This window comes from Chrysochloris asiatica, unplaced genomic scaffold (genome assembly GCF_000296735.1).
Source record: "Chrysochloris asiatica unplaced genomic scaffold, ChrAsi1.0 scaffold00020, whole genome shotgun sequence".
Taxonomy (NCBI): Eukaryota; Metazoa; Chordata; class Mammalia; order Afrosoricida; family Chrysochloridae; genus Chrysochloris; species Chrysochloris asiatica.
In genome coordinates, this window is record NW_006408538.1 from 4080875 (window position 1) to 4104063 (window position 23189).

The following is a 23189-nucleotide window of genomic DNA, read 5'->3' on the forward strand; positions in this document are numbered from 1 at the left end:
TCTTGCCATACTGCTGGCCAACCAGGTCTCAACCTGGGTTGACAGGAGTCTATTGAATGTGGTTGGACTTAGCTCACAACTTCAGTGCTGTCCCCCCCCCCCCAATTCCTTTTATTGGTGACCAATGTAGTCACCAGCACGACCACATGCCTACTTGTGTATTACCCTTGAGTCGCAGTCTTGGAAGAGGGTGTACCCTGAGACCTGACCACATGCCTTGCTGGCTCCTGGGTGAACAACTTGCTTGTTCTTGTAGTAGTCAATCACAATGCCATTATTGTTTTGTATTTTTCCTGCCTATCTTTCTTTCAAGAAGTATCTTCTGTTCCTCTTGCCACTCCAGGCTGGTCTGATTATCCTTTCAAGTGGAAATTTCCCATCTTAGAAGATTCTGGATGGCGATCAGGATTACACCTATGGTTTTATGCAATGCAAAGGCTCTGCAGGAAGCCTCCTTCACTGGGCACGTTGTAGCCCCATTTTAGGTATTCCAATCAGTTATAGGCTGAAGACGGACTTACAAGCTTTCTATGGTGATGTTTCTGGCTATTTCTTTTTCTCCCCCTAAAGTATCTATTTTATAAAGTGAAACCAAGATTCAAAAGACAGCCAAGCATCTTAATATTATTTCCCCCCTTTTACCCATTCAAACGATGCCTGTATCCCACAGCCCTGTTGTTCTAGGGTTGAGCATACATCATTATTTACCTCTGTCCCACTTAGCCCATATGAACCTGCCTAACTGTTCTCCCATCTGCCATGTTCTTCCATTCTCCTCCCCCTTTTTGTGGATTGCTCCCTCCCAGCACCCAAAGTATCCTGTCTATTCTCTACACTGTACTCCACCTTGCCCTCCCTCCCCTCACCCTGCTCCTCACCCCCATATACCCCAGTCACCAGCAAATAATCTTCCCCCCTTTAGTGTGGGTACTTTTTCTTAATCTTTTACAATAATGGTCCTATGCAGTATTTCTCTTTTCTGACTAATTTCACTCAGCATAATGTCCTTGAGGTTCATCCATGTTATTCGGTGGCTTGCAGCTTCCTTGCTGTTCTTCAAGATAGTATAATATTCCATTGTGTGTATGTATCAAAGTTTGTCCATTCTTCCATTAATGGGAACTTCGGCTGACTCCATCTTTTTGTTATTATAAATAGTGCTGCTATGAACATTGGTGTGCATATATCTATTAGTGTTATGGCTCATATTACTTGTTGATAAGCCAAGTAGAGGAATTGCTAGATCATAAGGTATTTCTATTTCCAACTTTCTGAGTAAGCACCATAGTGTTTTACAGAGTGGTTGGACCATTTTGCAATCCCACCAGCAATGAAGGAAAGACCCAGTCTCTCCACATCCTCGTTAGCATTTATTGTCCTCTCCTTTTTTGATCTTTGCTGTTATTGCTGGTGTGAGATAATATCTCATTGTTGTTTTGAATTGCATTTCTCAAATGGGAGACAGATGAGGTTTTCTGCTTCCGTAAAGATTTACAGCCTTGGAAACCCTGTACCGGGTTGCTATGAGTTGCAACTGACTCCCCGGCACATACCAACAACAACAGTGGCTAATGATCATGAACATTTCTTCATATGTTTGTTGGCTACCTGGATTTTCTGCTTTGTGAAAGGTATGTTCATGTCCTGTGTTCATTTTTTAATTGGGTTATTTGCCTTTTTCTTGTAGAGGTATTGTAGTTTCCTAAATATTTTAGAAATTAGTCCCTTGTCCGATGTGTCTTTGCAAAAGATTTTTTTCCCATTCTGTGGGCTCCCTTTTTACTTTTTTGGTAAAGTCTTTTGATGCACATAAGTTTTTAATTCTTAGTATGTCTCAATCATGTATTTTGTCTACTTTTGTTTGTGTAATTTTCAAAATGTTTGCTAGTCTGTGTGTGCCCTGTATTACAGCCCTCATATTTGTCCCTTTAGAATTCTGGGATTCACATTTACGTCATTAATCCATGATGAGCGTGAGGTAAAGGTCTTGTTTCAGTCTTTTGCATATCACTTTCCAGTTATGCTAGAACCATCTGTTGAAGAGACTGTCTCCTCCCCATGCAATATATTTAAAGGGAGGATGGGTTAATTTCTATATTCTCGATTCTGTTCCATTGATCAATATATCTTTCATTGTACCAGTACCAAGCTGTTTTGACCACTGTAGCCGTGTAGTAAAATTTGAAATCAGGGAGTGAGAGGCTCTAAGATAGATTTTTTGCATATAATATTACCTATAGTCCCTGGACCCAGATGAGAACTCTGAATCTGGATGAACCTCCAAACTCCTACAAATTACTGAATCAAAATTCCCTTGTCTTGGACACTATGTTGTTGTTGTTGCTAAGTGCCATCGAGTCAGTTTTGAATCACAACAACCTTGTATAGGGTTTCCAAGGAGGCACTTGTGAGCTTGAACCTCCAATCTTGTAATTCAGACTGACTTTGCAGTCTAGTGAATTAGCCCACAGCATCACATCAGAACTCCTAGGAGACTACAGTAAATTATTAAACATCTCCTCACTGAGGGCATATCACGTACTGTGTGCTGAGGAAACAACTGTAAGCAAGATAGATGAGGTAGATACCCTTATAATAGGCCTTGTAATCCAGTGAGGAGGGGACACAGTCAATAAGTAAACAAAGAAAGACCTCCAGATATTTATTAACCCATCCTTGGGAACATGGGTACTGACAGCAGTGCTCTAGGTGAGAGGGGTGGGTCATCACATTTGCTGTCTATACAGTTGATTGAGCAGGATAAACACCACCAAAGACAAGATTTTGAAGCCTCAAAGTAGTTTGTTTATAATATTTGCATCATTTATTAAAACTTGCTTATGCTTACCTCCTTTCCCAAAAGATGTTAGAATGCTTTTTCATCTTCCCCTTCCCCCTCACTGATCCCAGATCTGAATAGACTATGGTGGTTGTATGTGGTAGAGTTGATTCCTACTTAGAATGACCCTGTCCAGGGTTTCCAAAGCTGTAAATTTTTATGGGAGCAGAAAACCTCATCTTTCTCCTGTGGAGCATCTGGTGGACTCGAACTGCTAACGTTGCAGTTAGCAACCCAACACGTAGCCCACTATGCTACCAGGGCTCCTTAAGTAGACTGTAGTATAAGGAAAAGAAAAATAGGAAGTATCTATGTTAAGCAGGAGAAAGATGAGGTTTTCTGCTCCCGAGAAGATTTAAAACCTTGTAAACCCAATACGGGGTAACTACGACTCATCAGTACTGACTCATCAGCAATTAACAACATGCTACGCAACAGCTTAACAGAATTATGAATAGTTGATGACAATGTTTAGTTGTTTTATGGAAGCCAAGATTAAAAGGACATATGATTAAGTAGCAGTGATTATTGATGTAAAAGGAAGACATGGAATGAAAAGCAAGTAGATGAAAGAAGGAAGACGGGAGAAAGAGAGAGGCAGGGACAGAACAGAAAGGAGTGTGTGGGGCTGAAATGAAGACATCTAACGTGGAACTAACTGTAATACTGTACATTCAGACTGAAGCAATATAGTAAGCCCCGGAACTTTCCAGTAAGGGATAAAAAAATAGTCTGATAGACGGTAAATTTGTGTTATCTGCCCTGGTGTGGCACTGTAGGATAAATATAGGATCAGAAGGTCAGCTTGAGCCAAAAGGTCAGTGGTTCAAACTTACCAGTTGCTACTTGGAAACCCTGTCCTGGGACGCTGTGAGTCAGAACTGACTTGGCAACACTTAACAACAACAGCATGAGGTTTTCATAACTCTTTCCAGAGCATTTTTTTTTCTGTATTGTGTATTGTTTTAATACATAGTTCTTTAAACTCTACTGCGTACCATAGTGAACCATAAGACTATTTCTCCTTATCTGGACTATTTCAAAATACTAATATATGATGTTGTCATTGTTAAGTGCTGTTGAGTTGGTTCTGACCCATAGTGATCCTGTATAGGACTTCCAAGGAGCAGCTGATGAGCTTGAAGCACCACCATTTTGGTTCAAACTAACTTTGCAATCTAGTGCATTGACCTACAGCACCACACCAGGACTCCATACTAATAAATTGCTATTGTTTTTGTTGTTGTTAAGTGCTGTCGAGTTGGGTTCCGACCCATAGCGTCCCCGTATAGGATTTCCAACGAGCAGCTGGTGAGCTTGAATCACAGGCCTCCCAGTTCAAGCGGACTTTGCAGTCCACACCAGGACTCCATACTAGTATATAGTCTCCTATAAAATTTGGGCTGTGTTTTCTCTAAAATGGAAGGGCTAATTAAGCCTAGCCTTTAAAGATAATCTCTGATTGTAGATACACCGAGTAACTCGGATTTTTTAAAGCTTTTGCTTACCTTAAGCTATTCTGTTAACCCATTTGACCACCTTAATGAATGGGTTGGAGAACTCAGACACCCAGGCTTCTGGAACCTCACCTCCAGCCAGAATAGCTCTCTGTCCCAGTGTACCGAGGATGGACCCAAACATTCTGCCCCAAACCCTGCCTGCTCATCTCAGCTCCCTCCTCCAGAACAGTGAGGGTCACCATCCCCAGCCTGGCCCAGATCTCAGCTGACACTAAGGCTATATTACAAAACCAGCATCCTCTTCATTTCCCTTCTGTAAGTCATCACCCATTCACTTTGTCTTTCTTCTTCCCTCATGTCTCATCACCACCTCCAGTACAACATCTAGGTTCACATACAAGTTGCTTCTTTCTAAGGTACCTTTTAACTTTAAGATTTTCATGCGCTCTGGAAAACAGTTCCTTCCCTTATACTCTGTGTCTTATCTCAAATCATATTTCAGCATCTGTATCTTTCCCTTGAGCATGTATGCTCTTTTCCACCTGGCTGATTTCTAAAAATGTAACATGCTTACTCAGATATTTTATCTTTATGCTGTGAAAAATGCTGTCGAATTAGGTGTACAAAGTGACTTAATATCCCATCTGCCAAAAATCACTCCCAGGACTGCTTGAAGGGAAGGTCATGAAACAGCTTGAATAATCTTATTGTAAGTGTTGCATTTATTTCCTGAAGGTTGCTAAATTGAGGGTACCAGTAACTCATTTAACACATTTTTATTGGGGGCACAGAGCATATTGTGTGCTGATAAAACATCTGTGAACAAGAGATGTGGTCTCTGTGCACATGGCCCTCACACTTTAGTGAGGAGGGGATACAAAAAATCAAGAAGACAATTTCAAATAGTGATGACTACTAAATAGAACAAAGAAAAGAAAAAAAAAAGATACATGTGCGATAGATGCCCAGGGGATGGATTAACTCAGTGCCATTCCAACTCACAGTGAACCTGTTGTTGTTAAGTGCCATTGAGTTGGTTCAGACTCATAACAACCCTGTATAGGGTTTCTGAGGAGTGGCTACTGAGTTTGAACCTCCAGCCTTGTGATTTAAATGACCTTGTGGTCCAGTGCTCATCCTATAGCACCAGGATTCCCATAATAGTCAGGAAAAACCTTCCAAGGAGCTACCATTTGCACTGTGACCTGAATGACAGTGTATTCACAGATTTGTGAACACAGTGACCTGGAGTATTGTGGGTAAAGGAATAAGTTTAAGTGCCTTAGGAGGGGGACTCACTTGGTGTATGTGAGTGGGAAGACATGAATCAGAGAGTTGGGAAAGGTCCATATCTTACAGAGTTAGGATCAATTCCAAAATGCATAAATAAGCCATTGGAAGGTTTTAACCAGGAGGTAATAGTATGTTTTAGCAAGATCTGACAGCTCTATGGGAAACAACAGGAGTGACACCAATGGGGGACCAGTTAGAAGGCTATTAACTTATAGCAGAGAAAGGTTAGTGCCTGGGAGGTAGACAGACAAGACCATTTGGACTTACTGAAGGATTGTATAGATCTGGGGTAGAGGGAACAGAGGAATCAAGAGTGAATCCAGGTTTTAATCTGAACAAGTAGGTGTAAGTTGCTGTTATATACAAAAAGGGGATGTTGGAGGAGGGCTGAGTGGGCAGCTCCAAGCCTTTAATAACCAGAAGCACCTTGTATGTAGAGTAGAGGTACTTATGTTGGTTCTCAGTATAAAATTAGCTTATACTTTTCCAACCTGGAACCCTGACCAAAGATTCTCTTGATCCTCATCTTAACCCTTTTCTTTCTAGACAAAAAGAAAAGTAGTTGAAATAGGAGATATGGAGGCAAGTGATGAGTATGTGGGAATGAGCTTTTCCCTCAGTGAAAGGCAATGCTAGAGAGAAAGGCTGGGAGAAACAGTGGCTACTCGTGTTCACATTGAGGAGAACATAGGGAATTCTGTGGTAGCTGTAATAGCACATCTCAGCTTCACATTCAAACTTCAAAATTTATAGGTTTACTGGGGAAAATTCTAATCCAGATGTCTGTACTACTTATTGTGTATGTATATACCTTCTTGTCCTTATTAAAGAAAGATATACTTTTACAGAGGCAGTATAGAATGAAGGCTTTTTCAAGCTTGAAGTCTGCTAACTTGGTTGGGAAGCCCAGTCATGACCTTGGTAGAACCTCAACTGAGAAATTGAAGCAGCTAATAAACTATTCTGCCTCCGTTTCTGTATCTGTAAAGTGAAGATGGTGCTATTTAACCTATGGGGTTGTTTTGAAGGCTGTATATGATACAGGCTTAATCCCGATTTATGATGACTCTACAGTGTGCATATGTGAGGTTTGTGGCCCATTTTTACCCATCTTTATTCATGAATTTCCCATCCTGTAATTGTTCCTCTCATTTCCTGAGGTCCCAACACAGATTTGTTCATTTTTCTGGCAGTCCATGCTATATTTAATGTTCTTCGCCAACACTACGCTCAAAGGCATCAGTTCTTTTTCGGTGTTCCTAATTGAGCTTTTGCATGTGCATATGAGGTGATTTTGAAAATACCACGGCTTGGGTCAAGTGCACCTTGGTCCTCAAAACAATATATTTTCTTTTTAACCGTTTCAAGAGGTCTTTTGCAGCAGATTTGCCTAGTGAAATACATTGTTTGATTTCCTGACTGCTGCTTCCATGGGTGGTGATTGTAGATCCAAGTAAAATTAAATTCTTGCCAATTTCAATCTTTTCTCTGTTTATTGTGGTGTTGCCTTATTAGTCCAGTTGTGAGGATTTTTGTTTTCTTTGTATTAAGTTGTAGTCTGTAATGAAGCCTGTCGCCTTTGATCATCACCAGTAAATACTTCAAGTCTTCTCTGTGTTCAGCAAGCAAGGTTATGTCATTGGTATGCCACAAATTGTTAATGAGCTTCTCTCAAATCCTGATACTGCTTTCTCCTTCATATAATCCAACTTTTCTGATTATTTGCTCAGCATACCGATTGAATAAGTATCGTGAAAGGATACAACCTTGACACACACCTCTCCTGATTTTAAACCACACAGTATCCTTTTGCTTTGTTCGAACAACTGCCTCTTGGTCCACGTACAGGTTCTGTATGAGAACAATGATGTTTTCTGGAATTCTCATTCTTTGCAATGCTATGATTTTTTATGATCCACACAAATACCTTTCATAATCAATGAAACACAGGTATGCACCTTCCTCGTATTCTCTGCTTTCAGCCAAGATCCATCTGGTGCCAGCAATGATATCCCTTGTTCCTTCCATGTTCTCTTCTGAATCTGGCCTGTATTCCTGGTAGTTCCATGTCAGTGGACAGCTGTAGCCATTTCTGAATTATCTTCAACAAAATTTTCTTGTGTACAATATTAATGATATTGTTAAATAATTTCCATATTCTGTTGGATCACCTTTCTTTAGGATGGACACAGATATAGTTCTCTGTCTGTTGACTGGTCAGGTAGCTTGTCTTACAGATTTCTTGGCATAGATGAATGTACACCTCTAGTACTGCATGTGTTTGATGAAACATTTCAGTTGCTATTCTGTCCGTTCTTGGAGCCTGCTTTTTTCGTCAGTCCTTTAATACAGTTTAAACTTCTTTCATCAATACCACTGGTTCTTGATCATATGCTATCTCCTGAAATGGTTGAATGTCAACCAATCCTTTTTGGTACAGTGACTCTCTATATTCCCTACACCTATGGATGCAGTAGCTCAAAAGAGGGAACAATTCCTTACAGTAAGAATCATTCCCACCCCCACCACACACAGAGTAGACAGGGATGGGCAACTTGAACATTGGCTACCCAAAATGGGGGGTGGGGATACAAAGGCAAGAAGTGACTGGCTTACAAGCTTTCAAGAGGGAACCTAGATCCAGAGGGCCTGGAGGAAGGTAGAATCTCCAGTGAGTAGTATCCAATCTGTCTAGGCAGGCTGATGAAATGAAATGCAGGTGGGTCTTGTGATACAATAGTGAATAATTGTTATCAGGACTGATTGTGAGGGTTGGAAATGTAAAGGTAGATGTTTTGTATAAAAGGAAGGCAGTGATTGACTTTGCAGTTCAGGAGTGGAGGTCCCTGGGACCATCAAGGGAGAAGAGCGGAGTGTGGGACCCCACCCAGAGAAGCAGTGATGCCTGAAATGGAGGCAGAGACAATGATGTGGAGAGATGGAGCGGCTGTGGACTTTAGACCCAGAGAGGGAGAGGGCCTATGTGCTGATGACCAGGGACAGGCTTGCAGGGTATACCCTTTGGTTGGTTGACGATGCATGGAGGGGATTGTAACCACGGCAATGAAACGATATACAATAGGATGAATGTAAAACTAATGTTTTCCCATGTAAACTATCACATAATTCACAATAAAACATTTAAAAAACAAAAACAAAAAACCCCGCACCAGTGGCTCCTCGGAACCTGCTTGATGGCACTTAGCAGTGACAACAACTTACAGGATGGCAGGAACTGAAGACTTAGATACACCGGACTTAACTTATAAACTGGGTGGTGACAGCTGGGTCACAAAATGATTATAAATTTAATCTATTCTAAGCCTTGTCACAAAAGTGCTTGCAGATATTTTATTGCATCATTTATTGGGGGTGGAAAATAATCTCAACAGCAGATGGCCTCAGGGACATGTATCTTCATAGATTATCATTTTGGAAATGATGTATTTTGGCCAGTGAACATCTAATGCCAATTGTCCCTTAGTTGTTGCACTGTGACCAGCCACAGCTGTAGTGAATTAGCTGCCAATGCAACCCAAACCCATTAGGAAACAATCGCGCATCAGTCCCATTTCTAAAACATGGTTCTTCAAACATTCTGTTGGGAGGCTATTTGACATCCTGCAGTTTTTGAGATCTGCTGATGTTGCTTGTCAGAAATGTTAGACCAAGTGTTCACAGAGCCTCCCTAACTAAGCAGAGGCTGGGTACTAGAATGTTCTTGTCCCCTGCAGTTAACTGGAGGCACCATGGGTAAAGCTGCCGAGACCAGTTACTCCATTCACTTTCCTAATAAAATCCTTAAAATTGACTCCAGCCTTCAAGGGATGTAATGTAATGAGTGTTTTTTTTTTTTTTTTTTTTTCTTATTTGTTTTCCTTTAGCTTACGGATGTCTCCTCAAGTAGGAAATCCAAATGCCTGTATGTATACCTTTCTATATTTGAACCACTTGATAATGCTCATACGTTTTCAGGTTGCATTTTAATCAAAATGTATTTGAGAGGCTTGAGTTAAAATTTACCTGCATGTGAACCTAATTTAATGAGTCCTGATGTGGTGCTGTAGGGCAAGCACTGGACTGCTAAATGTAAGATTGGCAGTACAAACCCACCAGCCATATCATGGGAGGAAATATGACACTTTCTGCTCCTATAACAATTTACAGCCTCAGAAACCTGCACAGTATGATTGCTATGAGTCTGAATGGATTCAGCGGCAGCGAGAGAGTGAGTGCTTACTTTGTAGAACGCTGACATAACTTTTAGCTCTACTAATTCTCTGTTGAAGCCCTGGTGTGGCACTACAGGATAAGCACTACACTGCTAACTACAAGTCGGTGGTTCAAATCCACCAGCTGCTTCTCAGAAACCAGATATAGGGTTGCTGTGAGTTGGAACCGACTTGACAGCATGTAACAACAGCAACAATATTCTGTAAGTACAAGGGGGCTTCACAAAGTTTGTGGACAGATTTGATTGTCTTTTAGTTGCATTTTTCCATGAACTTTTGAAGCCCCCTCACAGATGGCATTATGAAACTAATACAGGAGGATTTTATAGCATGATTTTATAGCATTCTTTAGTAGCATTCTTTTATTGAGGTTTTCCTCTTATTGTTGATAGTTGCCATCAAGTTGATGCTGACTCATGGAGACCCCATGTGCGTAGCGTAGAACTATTCCATGAAGTTTCCAAGGCGGCAACCTTTGGAGGGAGAGTGCCAGGCCTGCCTACCAAGGAGCCTCTAGGTGGATTTGAACCTCTGACCTTTTGGCTAGTAGTTGACCACTTAACTGTGTGTGCCATCCAGGAGCTCTGTAGAGTGTCATAATATCTTTACAGTACTGTTACTATCTGCATTATACGTACATTATGTGTAGTAGTCCTACATGTAAAAACATGTAGTAGTCCTACACGTATATATGTATAATGTGTGTATATATGAATCTCTCGTATATAGTCTCTATAATATCATACTCCAGATATGAGTCCCCTATTAGTCACTGAAAGGGTCAATTAGATATGAATTCTGGTCCTATCTTCTTCATAGCCAAATTGTATCTATATCCTGGGCAGTTATTTAAACTTTCGGTGCCTTAGTTTTGATACCAGTAAAATAGGTCTCATACTATCTCCTTGGGGAATTAGGGTCATGAAATCTTTTCCTCAAGGCCACTGGAGGTTTGGGAAGGAAAATTCCAATATGTATTATTTGTTTTACTGAAACATGCCAAAGTGACTGTGTAGGTTTTAAGTAAATCGTTCTTTCTGTTCATATCTCCATCCCCATCTCAACTTTCTGTAGAAGCCGAGGACACGCACATTTTGTGTGTAACCATTCTGATCTCAAGACCCATTTTCACCCAAAGGGAAGGAGCTACCTGAAAAAAGTCAAGGATGACAGAGCCAGCATGCAGCCTGCTAAGTCCGTCCATGAACAGGCCGAGTCTACAAGAGAACTCTGCAGACCACCGAAGAAAGGGGAGCCCTTGGGATTTAGCCGGAAAGGCAATATCAGGCCCAAAATGGTTAAAAAGAAGCCCACAGCAATTGTGAACATCATCTGAAAGGGTGGATGACTCTGAACAACCACTGCTTTGGGGAATGTTGTTCCAGGGGCCAACAATAACTCATAGTAAGACACATTGGAAACCTCTCATAGTAAAATAGATTGGAAAAGGAACATGGCATAATACAGTCATCTTGTGTCCATACAAGAACCTTGATTAACCAGAATCTCGGTGAACCATAACCAAAGCAATCTTTTGCCAAGGTTTGATTAAAACAAAGCTTCAACTTCTACAAGAATTAGCCTAGTTCTCCAGTCAGTCAGACATCTGGGTTCTATGCAGTGATCACTAATGCCCAGACCTGGGGCTGCATAAAAAATCCGACACCCATAGAAAATGCATCTTTGACCATTGTTCTCTAAATTGTGAGGTGACAAATGGAACGGTAAAGTTCTGTTCATAGCCATAAAATAAAAATACTTAGGCTTTTAAGTTTCCCCTCGATGAATTTGAAGGCCCTTCCGCCCCAAAACCAGGGTTCCTGGACCCCCCACAAGTATTCTGGTTCAAGCTGTGTTTCAGTGTTTCAGTTGCTTAAGAGACTTGTTCAGGAAGACTTCAATTTTTCTCATTTCAAAGAACCATCCTTCAGTGTGTTTGATTTAGGATTTTCATTTCCCTAGATGCATGTTTATTCAGACTTTAGTACATCCCTGCTCTCTTCTTTGGCTGAGAATTCCGCACCTAAGTCGGTGGTGCCAGCCTGCTTCTAACTCGCTGCTTCTGTTGCCAGGCTTGGGGAGGACAGTCCAGCCCTTCTGGTCAGCACCACTCCTTGGTGCAGTGCTGGAGGGATTGCATGGCCAGCAGATTGCACACAAGCACATGGTCAGCCCCTCCGGAAACACTGCGGATGTTTGTCAGCCTGCTCCTCAAGTGGTGTTGGCGGACTCTGTCAGTTGTGGGCATGACTTTGTCTTCGCTGGCCTAACTTTTCCACCAAGCAGTGTACTTTACCTCCTGCTGCTTCTGTGCCCTTTTGTGACTAAAATCTATGTTCTTAACCTTTCAGCCAAGTATGCGAAATAGTCACTGTATACTGCTTTCTAAATGTAATTTCTGAAAGTGCATGTGGCTTCCAGAAGCTGAGCCTGTCCTCCCCTCCTTCTTTCAAAATGGCTTTTGTTTCCACAAAGAATTGTTTAAAACCTCTTGCTATAACATTTCCTTCCAGAAAGAATTTCCATGTTCCTTTTCTTTGTTTTTAAATTAACAGTGTTATCAGCTCTTTTGTAGAGTTTACAAGTACTGACATCTTTCTCCAATCAAGAATAATTTTGTCTACAAGTATTTACTAGAGGGCTTTAAAAAGCTCATGGAAAAATGGCATTAAAAGGTAGTGGAATTCTTCCACAAACTTTTTGAAGCCCTTTCATAAACATATGTACATGTATATAACAAAAATAAAATATATATGTCAGGTATATTAATAATTTATTTTTAGATATCCATGAAAAAGGTGTGTGTTTGTGGTGGATGATTTTTAAATTGCATATGTTCGTCCATGTAAACGGAATTTTCTTTAAAAAAAATTAACATCGTAACCTAATTAATATGAGTAGAATTATGATTACTAATGTAATAGGCATCAGATTAGCAGTGTATTCAAATAGGTAATAAAGCAACTGATTAAAATTTCAGTACACTGAAAGGTGTACCTTATACAAACATTTGAACCGCTCATAGTGAAAATGTTGATTTTTGAATCTTCACTTTGACTTTTGGGATTGGACCTTTCATGTGATGTATAGACAACTATCAAGTAGGGAAACAACAGTGCTGTGAATACCACTGTTTAGGTTAACACTGTAAAAATTGTAATGTTAAAATTATTTATTTGGAAAATTATCCTACTTCAGAGATGATTTATTATCGATGTTTAGCCCATGGTTGCACTTTAGTCTTTCACGTATGAAGAAAACAAACAACTCTACAAAATGATCTCTTAGACATATCGCATGCTCTTTGATCTGTAAACGTGTGTGAGTGATGACAACTTGATTTTGAAGATGGTAGCCAGATTTTTTTTGTTCATTTCTTCTATTTAATATAACTCACATCTTCAGTTTCTTTTTTAAAAAAATATACCTGGAGGGCAAGTTAATCCTCTTCTAAAGTGATATCCAGTGACTTTCACAAAGTACCATGATGGCATATCCACTGTATACATATTACACAAGACAAATGATTTTGAAAGTTATTCATTATATTTTTTTTTAAAAAAAGAACATTTCTGCTAAATTCAGATCCACTTAAAAAGAAGTGTGTCTTGTGTATTGTGCTTCCTTGGAGACCTAGATTTATTATTGAAATATGGGAGTTGACTCTTTCTAACAGATACTTTACATACATGCTAGGACCCAAACCAAGTGCCATGACCCGCTTCGTGTCTTATATCTGAAGTTTTCCTTTGTCCACAGGGTTGATAGACTTGAGAGTTAAGGAAGCTGGTTTTTTTTTTTTTTTCTGTTGTTTTTGAAAAAAATCACCAAAGTTCCTGGGAAGACAAGTTCAAAGTTAAACTGAAGAACAGATCTAATCTTATTATTTGTTTGGCAGGAAAAAAAAACAACCACCTTCATTTGAACTTTCTTTGCCCTCCTCCCTCAAAACCAGGTTATAGATTCTTCACAGCAATGTTCCGATTGCTTAGATTCTGTTTTCCAGAAATCTGCAGGGTCAGTCAGTTGTACAGAAGTTGGACATTCTGTTCCCAGGATTTAAAAATGTTTTTAGATTATTAAATATTCTAATAATAAAGCTATATTTCTGACTAATGTGGTGTTGGTATCGATTTTGTTTTCTGTGGTTGAAGTGTTCCCGTGAACTAGAGCTGTTGGTGGTTTATTAATGGTGAACCAAATGATCCTTCATGAAGACACTGTTTGTTGGGCCTGATCCCCAGGACTGGGTATACTTGTAAGCTTTCTGGAAAACTTTGCTCCATCATTTCTGTTTGTCACAATGCCCGTATCTCAAATTCCTTTTGCATATGCTAATACTGAAAAGTCTTCATTAAAAGCCCGTTTGGCAGCTTTCGCCCATCTTCCTCCACAGCCACGAGTTATTTTCCTACTCTGTAGCGTAGTGGTTACGAATCGGGCTGTGAACTGCAAGGTCAGCAGTTCGAAACTATCAGCGGTTCCACAGGAGAAAGATGAGGCTATCTGCTCCCGTAAAAATTTACAGACTCAGAAACCCTGTGCAGGGTAACTATGAGTCGGAACCGACTCCACGGCACTTAACAACAACAACAACAATACTTAAATTAGTCAACTCTGAAAAAAAAAAATCATACCTATGAGCAATTTCACAGTATATATTGCAACCTATGGATACTAAATATCCTAGTCATTGTGAAGCCCAGAGGGTCTTACCAGGGGAGATAGCAAAGGCATCACTGACCGAATCACGCAGTCGCTGGCATTTTACGGACCATGGTACCAGGGACATTAGGTGACCCCATTTGTTCAGGGGCTGTTGGCACCATTGTGAAGATGTTTTTGCAAAGCTCTTAAGTTCACTTCTGTTAACGTCAGTGGGCTCACCAGGTAATACTATTCTTGAGAAATAGCTAAGATAGTCTTGATCATATATGGACATAGAAAACAATGCCTAGTATCTTAATTATGTTCAGTTTGGGTCCTTGAAAGATGAATTCCAGGAATGGCATGCATGCAGGATCTTAAACATAAACTTTGGAGTAACTTCAAATATTTAAGTGATGGGGATTTTTGAAGTTGGATTCCTTTCTGTTGAATTAAAGAAGTGGAATTTGTTTTCCTTTCTATTTGTTTTTGTCCATGTTTTGTATCAGTGACATTGATATACTGGAAATGTTCATTTAAAAAAAAAAAAGAGGGGTCTTCAATTCTAGCTTTATGGAAGACTCACTCTGTCTTTGCAGCTGCTATTCCAGGACTGAAAGCAGTGTTTACACTAAAGGAACCTCATGTATCAGGAGGATAGGCTTTCTCATCCAGTTTACTGGGGTCACTGATAAATGATGCAGCTGGTGTCTAGGATGATGAATGAGGATTTCAGTAAGAGGAGTCCTGGTGTGGCACTGTGGGTTAATGTGCCGGACTGCAAAGTCAGTTTGAATCACAAGGTCAACGGTTCAAACTCACCAGCTGCTCCTTGGAAACCCTACACAGGGTCGCTATGGGTCAGAACTGACTCAACAACACTTAACAACCACCACCACCTATAAGGAGAGTGTGGTCATTGTCCCCTAATATCTGAGAAGGGCTGTTATGGAGAAAATTTCATTTTATGTGATGACAAAAATGTATTCATGAAATCAGTGAGGAAAAGTTCCAAGGAATCAGATACGAAGTCACTGAACTCAAAAAGAAAAGTCTAAGGACAACATGGAACAGCTCACACCTTGTGAAATAGGGACTCTCGGCCTCTGGAGCCACTCTTCCTTTGATGGTTGATGGAATTATATTTTGGGTAAGGAACTGGCTGGGTTCTTGGAAGAACACTTAGACTCATGGTATTGATATGACAGATTGATTCTGGAAATGTATTTCACTTAATAGGACATTTTCAAAAGGTTTTCGTAACATGCATTCACATTTATCTTTAGAGAATCCTTTTGAAGCATAGGTAGGGAGGAAGTGTTACCATTTTCTTTTCTTCTCATGTGGAGAACCAGCAGCAGGGAACATTGGAGATGTGTATGTGGCAATAGTGGCCTCAGTCAGAACCATGTGCTCCTTGGAACAGAAGCATTTCACTTCACCGAATGTGGCTTGAGTGTTTAAAGAGAAATCCCATTCATTGTTTCAACATGAATGCAAGCCAGCCATTTCATCTGGTTTTCCCATGAATCAAGAGTAATCCTTTCCAACACCTGAGGAAAAACTGGCAGGGTTGGACTTAATGAGAGATGGTGTGCCAGTATGGTGCCTTCCTCAGCCATTTTCCATGCAGTTCTGATGATTATACTTTTGTCTTTCTTTTGGCAGTACTTAAGAAGGTGCTTCCTCCATATTTTACACTGAAGATGATGATTTGAAAGAATTGTGAGGGGCCAAAGAGCCCCTTCTTGAACCAGAGCCTTGTCCTCCTGAATCTCAGCCAGTGCTATTCTCACAGCATGCTTGCTCATTGACAAAATATCCAAAAAGTGACCCTAATACATGCATTCATTGATAATGAAAAAATTCTCAATGTCTTAAAATTCAGTTTAATATTATTCATTTAAAAGTATTTTCAAGTTCAAATTTATTTATCTATTTACTTTTCTTTGCCTTTCTCTTCACCTAAGTTAATGTGTCTATCCTCTAGTTAGTGATTTACCCTTCTTCCTCCATTCTACCCCTAGGAACCATCAAAGAATGTGCCTGTTGATGTGAAAATCTTTTCTTGACTTTTTATCACAGTGGTCTCATACAATATGTGTCCTTTTGTGAATTACTTACTTCACTCAGAATAACATCCCCCAGATTCACCCATTTTATGAGATGTTTCACAGAATCATTGTTCTTATTTAACATGGTGTAATATTTCATTGTGTATATACCATAGTTTGTCTAAGCATCCACTGATGGGCATTTAGGTTGTTTCCATCATTTTGCCATTGTGAATAGTGCTGCGATGAACATGGGTGTACATATATCTATTCATGTCATGGCTCTTATTTCTAGGAAATATAGTAAGTTTTAGGGTTGTTGGATTATACAGTATTTCTATTTCCAACTTTTTAAGGGGAGGAAAAAAGAAGAGAGGGATACCTCCCAACAAAAGCTTCACCTGTGCGTTCATGCATCTGAGAAAAAAGTTGTGTTCAAAAAAACAAAATATATTGCATCTATTTTATGCAAGTACTGTAGGGGTTGTGTTACCATCCTTTAATCTCTAAGTTACTCCCCCCCCCCCCAATAATAGAGCCATGCCAGCTTGCCAAAGAATTCCTAAATTTCAGTCAAGCTTAATGTGGGAGCGTAATATACACATTTCTGATCATTTCACTGACTGGCAAGAATGACACTGTATGCACCTTTGTTTATCAGAAATGTATCATAGAAAAAGAGAAAGATGATCATGTATCTCTATCCCTCCCCCTTCCAATTCACAATCCCTCCATTCAATACAGAAGCTCCCCCTACACTCATTAGTAGGAATGCACTATTTCATTTGTGCCCCTATTTAAGTTGGCCTCCAATTTGACATCCTAGATAAAATTTCTCATATAACCTTAAGCACAAAAGGACCCAGGATTTGTACAAGGTGAGGGATCCCCTACTATAAGCACGAAGGAGTTCACAGCAGGTAAGGGCAAAAGAGTGGACACAGAGATAGTTACTGGGAAGAACAAAGCCCCTACCTTGCCCTGTCTGACTCCAGCCTGCCCCTCCACATCCTGAAGCACTGCACCTACTGATTCACTCCTCTCTGGCCACTGTCTTTTCAAGCATCACAAATACCCTGTTCTCTCTCAGTGCAGCATTTATGCTGATTATGTCTTCTGTCTGGAATGTCCTCTTTCTTTTTCATCTTGTTCATTCTTCAACTGTCAGATTTGGGCTCAATTGTCCCCTTTCAAGGGCAACCTCATATTCTCAGAACATCATGCACCCTTTTCCTGTAGGATTGATCCCATGTACACCTTATTTTTATTTATTTGGCTAATAGCTACAAGTCTGTCATTTCCATGAACAAGGAGACCGGTTCTATATCTTCTCTCATTTTTCATGCTCAGTGCCTGGCACAGTACCAAGCATAGAGTGGATCCTCTATGCATTTGTGGAGTGTGGGAGAAACAGTGGGATCAGATCTATTACAAGAAATAAAACAGGAGCCAAGAGAAAGATTTTCTTCTAATGAGAGGATCAGAGAAGAAATGGCATCTGAAGAATGAGCAGGATTGGACTTAGCAGAGATAATGACGTCTGAAGAGTAAATACACTTGTGGCTAGCAACAGGGAAGAGGGCATTTTAGACAGTGTGAGCAATGATACAAAGGCAGGAAAACACAGGAAAAGTGAGGGCCTGACAAGTAATTTCAGCTTGTGTGGTCAGTTGTCTCCTTGTCTAGAGAGTGAGTCCCTCAAGCATAAAGTGTGGGATTTATCTCCAGCAGTTAGCACTAATCTGGTGCTGAGTAGATGTTTGGGAGACTAGGCTAGAAAGGTTACAGAACATAGGGTTGTTCCTAGAGCTGGTGCTCAGCTTGCCAATGAGGAACAAGTAGCTCACTCCAGGTAAGTGAAGAGAAGCACGACCAGGCAGGTAGCTGAAGCGCTCTCCTTTCATGTCCTCTCCAGTCAGACCTGAGCACACAGACTGGCTGACTAGCCCCATTAACAGTAGGTATTCTGATATTCTCCTTCCTTTAACCTATGTTGGTGATATTGTTGTTGTTGTCAGGTGCCATCGAGTCGGAACCGACTCATAGCGACCCCATGCACAGCAGAACGAAACAATGTCCGATCCTGGGCCAACCTCACTACCGCTGCCACACCCGAGTCCATCAATGATGCCACCTGGCTGATCCATCTCGTTGGAGGTCTTCCTCTTTTTCTCTGACCCTCCACCCTACCCAGCATGACATCCTTCTCCAACGATTGTTTCCTCCGGACAATAGGATAGCAAAAACATGACATTTTCTTTTTATAAGGCTATGGTAAAAATTGCTAATTTTTCCTTTTTATCTTTCCTGATGATCCCACACAAGGCCTCAGAACCTATCTCAACACAGTTATTACCAGCAGAATAATGGTCCTTCAAAGATAACTACATACTTAGCTTAAAATACTAACCAAGAGGGAAGAAATCTTCACAGCAAGGATCATTCCTATCCCCTCTGTACACAGGATTGATAGGGATGGGCAACTTAAGACACTGGCTACCTAAAATGGGGGGCTATAAAGGCATGAAGCGACTGGCTTACAAGTTTTCAAGAAGGAGTTTAGTTTCAGAGGGTGCGGGGGGAAGGTAGATTCTCCACTGAGTGGTTTTCATCCTTTCTAGACGGGGTTGGTGAAAGGAGATGGGGATAAGACTCTTTTTGGTTCAATAGGGAGTGATTGTTATCATGACTGATTGTGACTGTTGCAACTGTAAAGGTAATTGTTTTGTAGCAAAAAGAGGGGAGTGGTTGATCTTGCAGTCCAGGAGTAGGACCATCAAGGGAGCAGAGCAGGAGCAGAGTGTGGGACCCTATTCAGAAAAGTGGCGACGTCAGAGATAGAGGCAGAAATGATGATGTGGAGAGATGGAGCAGCTGGGGACTCTAGACTCATGGAGGGAGAGGGGCTGTGTGCTGATGGCTGGGGCACAGGCTTTCAGCATATGTATGACCTTTGGTTGTTTGAATGATTGTGTATTCCTGAGTGCTTCGGTGTACATCCAAAAACAACAACAACAACAAACAAACCCAGAGAGAATAGAAGCAAATACTGTTGAATGATGATGCATTGAGGGGATAGTAATCATTTCAATGAAACAAAATACGATAGGATGAGTGTTAATACTCGTGTTCTTCCATGTAAACTATCACTCAATTCACAATAAAAACTTAAAAAATTGTCCCTTACAAAGCAGTAAAATGGAGGTTGCCATTTCAGGAAAAAAACAAAACAAAAAAAACCGAAGAAAGATAACTACATCCTAATCCTTAGAACCTGTGATTATGTTAGATTACATGGCAAAAGGAAATTAAGGCTGACTTCAAGATGAGTTTATCCTGGATTATGCATGAGGATCTTAATACAAGGGGACTTCAAAAGTTTGTGGAGAATATCTATAATCTTTTCATTCCATTTTTCCATGAACTTTTGGAAGCCCCCTAATGTGAAAGAGGGAAGTAAGAGAATCCATGCCAAAGACTATTTGATGTAATATTGTTGGCTCTGAAGCTGGAAGAGGGTCATGAACCAAGGAATCAGAGTGAATTCTATAAGCTGGAAAAGGAAAGGGTGTATGGTTTCATCTCTAGAACCTTAAGAAGGAATGCAGCCCTGCTGAAAACTTTGATTTTAACTCAGAGGGTCCCATTTTGAACTTCTGTTTTATGGGACTAAATATATGTGCCATAGAAAACTAATACACGCCTTAATTAAATCTGACACACAAATTGCAACATATTTAAATTAGAACTCATATTCTCTGTAAATGTGAGTCCAGTTTTCTCATCTGGAAAATGAACAGTATGAAGTCTTGGCCATATTGGCAGTACATGGAAACAGTCTCATCTCTACCAATTGTCTACTCAAAAACTGGAAAATAGAAAAGTTTCTTCCCTAACTATTAAAATAAAAACAAGGACAGAAATTTCCAGACTTATATTAAATTGTCTGAGTGGGCAAGATCTGAAGATATAAACATATAATAACTGACTGTTTGAAGATATAAGCATATAAACATTGAATTGCCAACAGCAAGATCAATGATTCAAACCCACCAGCCATTCCTCAGAAACACTATAAAATGTCGCTGTGAGTTGGAACTGACTTGACAGCAATTAACAACAAAAACAGCAAATAAAAATGATTACACATTAACGCCATCTAAAGAAAGATATCAAACATAAGGAAATAAAGCTACCAAATATAACTAAAGAAAGATATCAAACTTTACCACTTACTAGATGTATTATCTTGGACAGCTTATTTCATCATTTGGAGCTTCATTTTCTCTCAGTGTAATCAAGATGGTGATAATCTCATAGGATTCTGTTGAAAATTCAATGAGATTATTCACATAACGTTTTTAGCACAGAGAGTCAGTTCTTTATACATATATATAAAGACATATATGTTCACACATATTATATTTATAAAAACATATATATATATAAACACATTTTTTTTCCTTAAGGCAAAGTTGATGAGACATGGGAACTTAAAAGGAAGATCAGAAAGGGAAACATTAGCAACATCTGTTGAGGGTACATGGGTCATTTAAATAAAAATTTCCTCCCAAGTTCTGAACCAACCAAGAATTGTGATGAATGAGTCCAACAGATAAAGACCAAAATATCAGTGTACTGGTGGTGTGATGTTCAAGTGCTTGACTGCTAACTGAGAGGCTGACAGTTCAAATCTACCAGCTATTTCAGGGGAAATGGATCCAGCAATCTGCATCTATAAATCTTACAACCTAGAAAACCCCATGAGACAGTTCTATTCTGTCCTATAAGGTTACTGTGACTTGGTATTGATGGGATGGCAACATGTTTTTGGTTTATAAGAAAATCTTCACGGGGACCAATTGCTAGGTCTTTTCTTCCATGAGCCCCTGGTGGGTTTGAGCTGATGACATTTCATTTGGCAGCTACACACTTAATCAATGTGTCACCAGAGCTCTAAGTGTAATAAAGATGGCATATATAGAACACTTTCTGAACCAGCATCCAGATGGTCATTGCTTTTGGACAACTGTTAACTTTGGTCGCTTGAGGCCATGCATCTTCATTGTCCAACAGGAGCAAGACAGTGTCTCTGGACTTGTTTTCTTGGCAGCCTTTACTCAAACTCAAGTTAACATCTATTATTCTTTATGGATGCCAAGCATTTGAACTCCCTTTCTGTCTGCGGGGAGATTCCCAACCTAGTGAAAACCTAGTGAAGTTTTTGACTTTTGAAGCTACAAGTAGCACATTCTCATTTTTGTACCTTTTCTTGAAGCTTTGAAATGGGTGGGTGACCTACGTTCTGTCATCAGACAAGTCCACCTAGGAGGAACTGATTCAAAGACACAGGGAATACACAGAATCTCGTCTGGTGATAAAAGATAGTGGAGACAGCAGTTTCATCCAATTTTCTGAGGGGGAAAGAGAAAGACTACAAATTAACTAGCGCCAGAATTACTTAGGATTTTATTGTTGTTTTCAGGCTTCTTAGCACAAATGGACGAAGAGTGAAGCTCAAGGTATTTTATGTAACTCTTTTAGGAGCCCTGGTGGCACTGAGGATTAGGCATTGGATTGCTAACTCCAAGGTTAGCAGTTCAAACTCACCAGTTTCTACATAGGAGAAAAATGAGGCTGTCTGCTCCCATAAAGACTTGGCCTCAGAAACCCTACATAAGGGTTGGTGTGCATCAGAAAAGACTCCATGGCAATGGGCTTGGTTATTCTTAAGAAATTTTATTGAACACAAACCTACAATAATGCTGCTCAGTGTACCACCCAGTAGATTATTCAGGGAATCCAAAGTTATTTGTTCAGGATTTTTTGTTGTTGTTGGTTTGTTTTTTCGCAGTTTATATGGTTTTCCTCCAGTTTTGAGCCTTTTCTTATGATTCTTTTCTTTATTTTCCTTTAATCAGTTTTATCATGATGTACCTACATACAGTTTTCTTCATATACATGTTGTTTATAGTTATTTCTTGAATATGTATATAGCAGAGTTTCACAAATTGATGGGTTTCTTTGGAGTCCTGGTATGGTGCTGTGGGCTAATGTATCAGACTGCAAAGTTGTTTGAACTGCAAGGTTGGCAGTTCATGCTCACCAGCTGCTCCTTGGAAACCCTATACAGGGTCACTATGGGTCGCAATCGACTTGACAGCACTTAACAACAACAATAATGGAGTCCTAGTTTATTATTTTACAACTGTAGAGTCCCAGGTTCCCCACAGAAGAAAGTGGAAAGTCAGCCCATCACAGAAAACTCCCTACTAGAACTTAAAGAGAATCAGCGAGTCGTATGCATGCTGGTGACCACGTGGATCTATGTGTTGAGTAGAATTGGGGGAAATGCAGCAATTAAGACACAGGCTGAATCTGGACATGTTCTATTGGCATCCATTGACCATGATGAGATAGACGAGCAGGAAGGTAAGGGAGTTGTCTGAACTCTTGAACCCACAGGGACTGACCTAGCACAAAGACGCTGAAAGAGAAGGGGCAGATGATTGGAGGTGCAGGGAAGTGTGTGTGTGTGTACTCCCAAACTTGTAGCTGGTACCCACTTGACCTAGCTTGAGTTGCTAGGGTTGAGCTGACCTGAACCTGACCAGTTGATGACAAAGATGTTTGATACTGTGAGCAAGTGCCAACTGTTACAATT

General features: G+C 40.2%; 1 protein-coding gene across 1 annotated transcript in view; it reads left to right on the forward strand.

The window, feature by feature from the left end:
• LOC102816675 (protein ZNF365-like) overlaps positions 1 to 11160 on the forward strand; it is a 45335-nt gene extending 34175 nt beyond the window's left edge. Inside the window, exons 4-5 of the mRNA XM_006835806.1 lie at positions 9477 to 9514; positions 10899 to 11160. Of these exons, the coding sequence (XP_006835869.1) occupies positions 9477 to 9514; positions 10899 to 11160 (300 nt within the window). The remainder of the gene's footprint in view (positions 1 to 9476; positions 9515 to 10898) is intronic.
• Positions 11161 to 23189: the final 12029 nt, after the last annotated feature.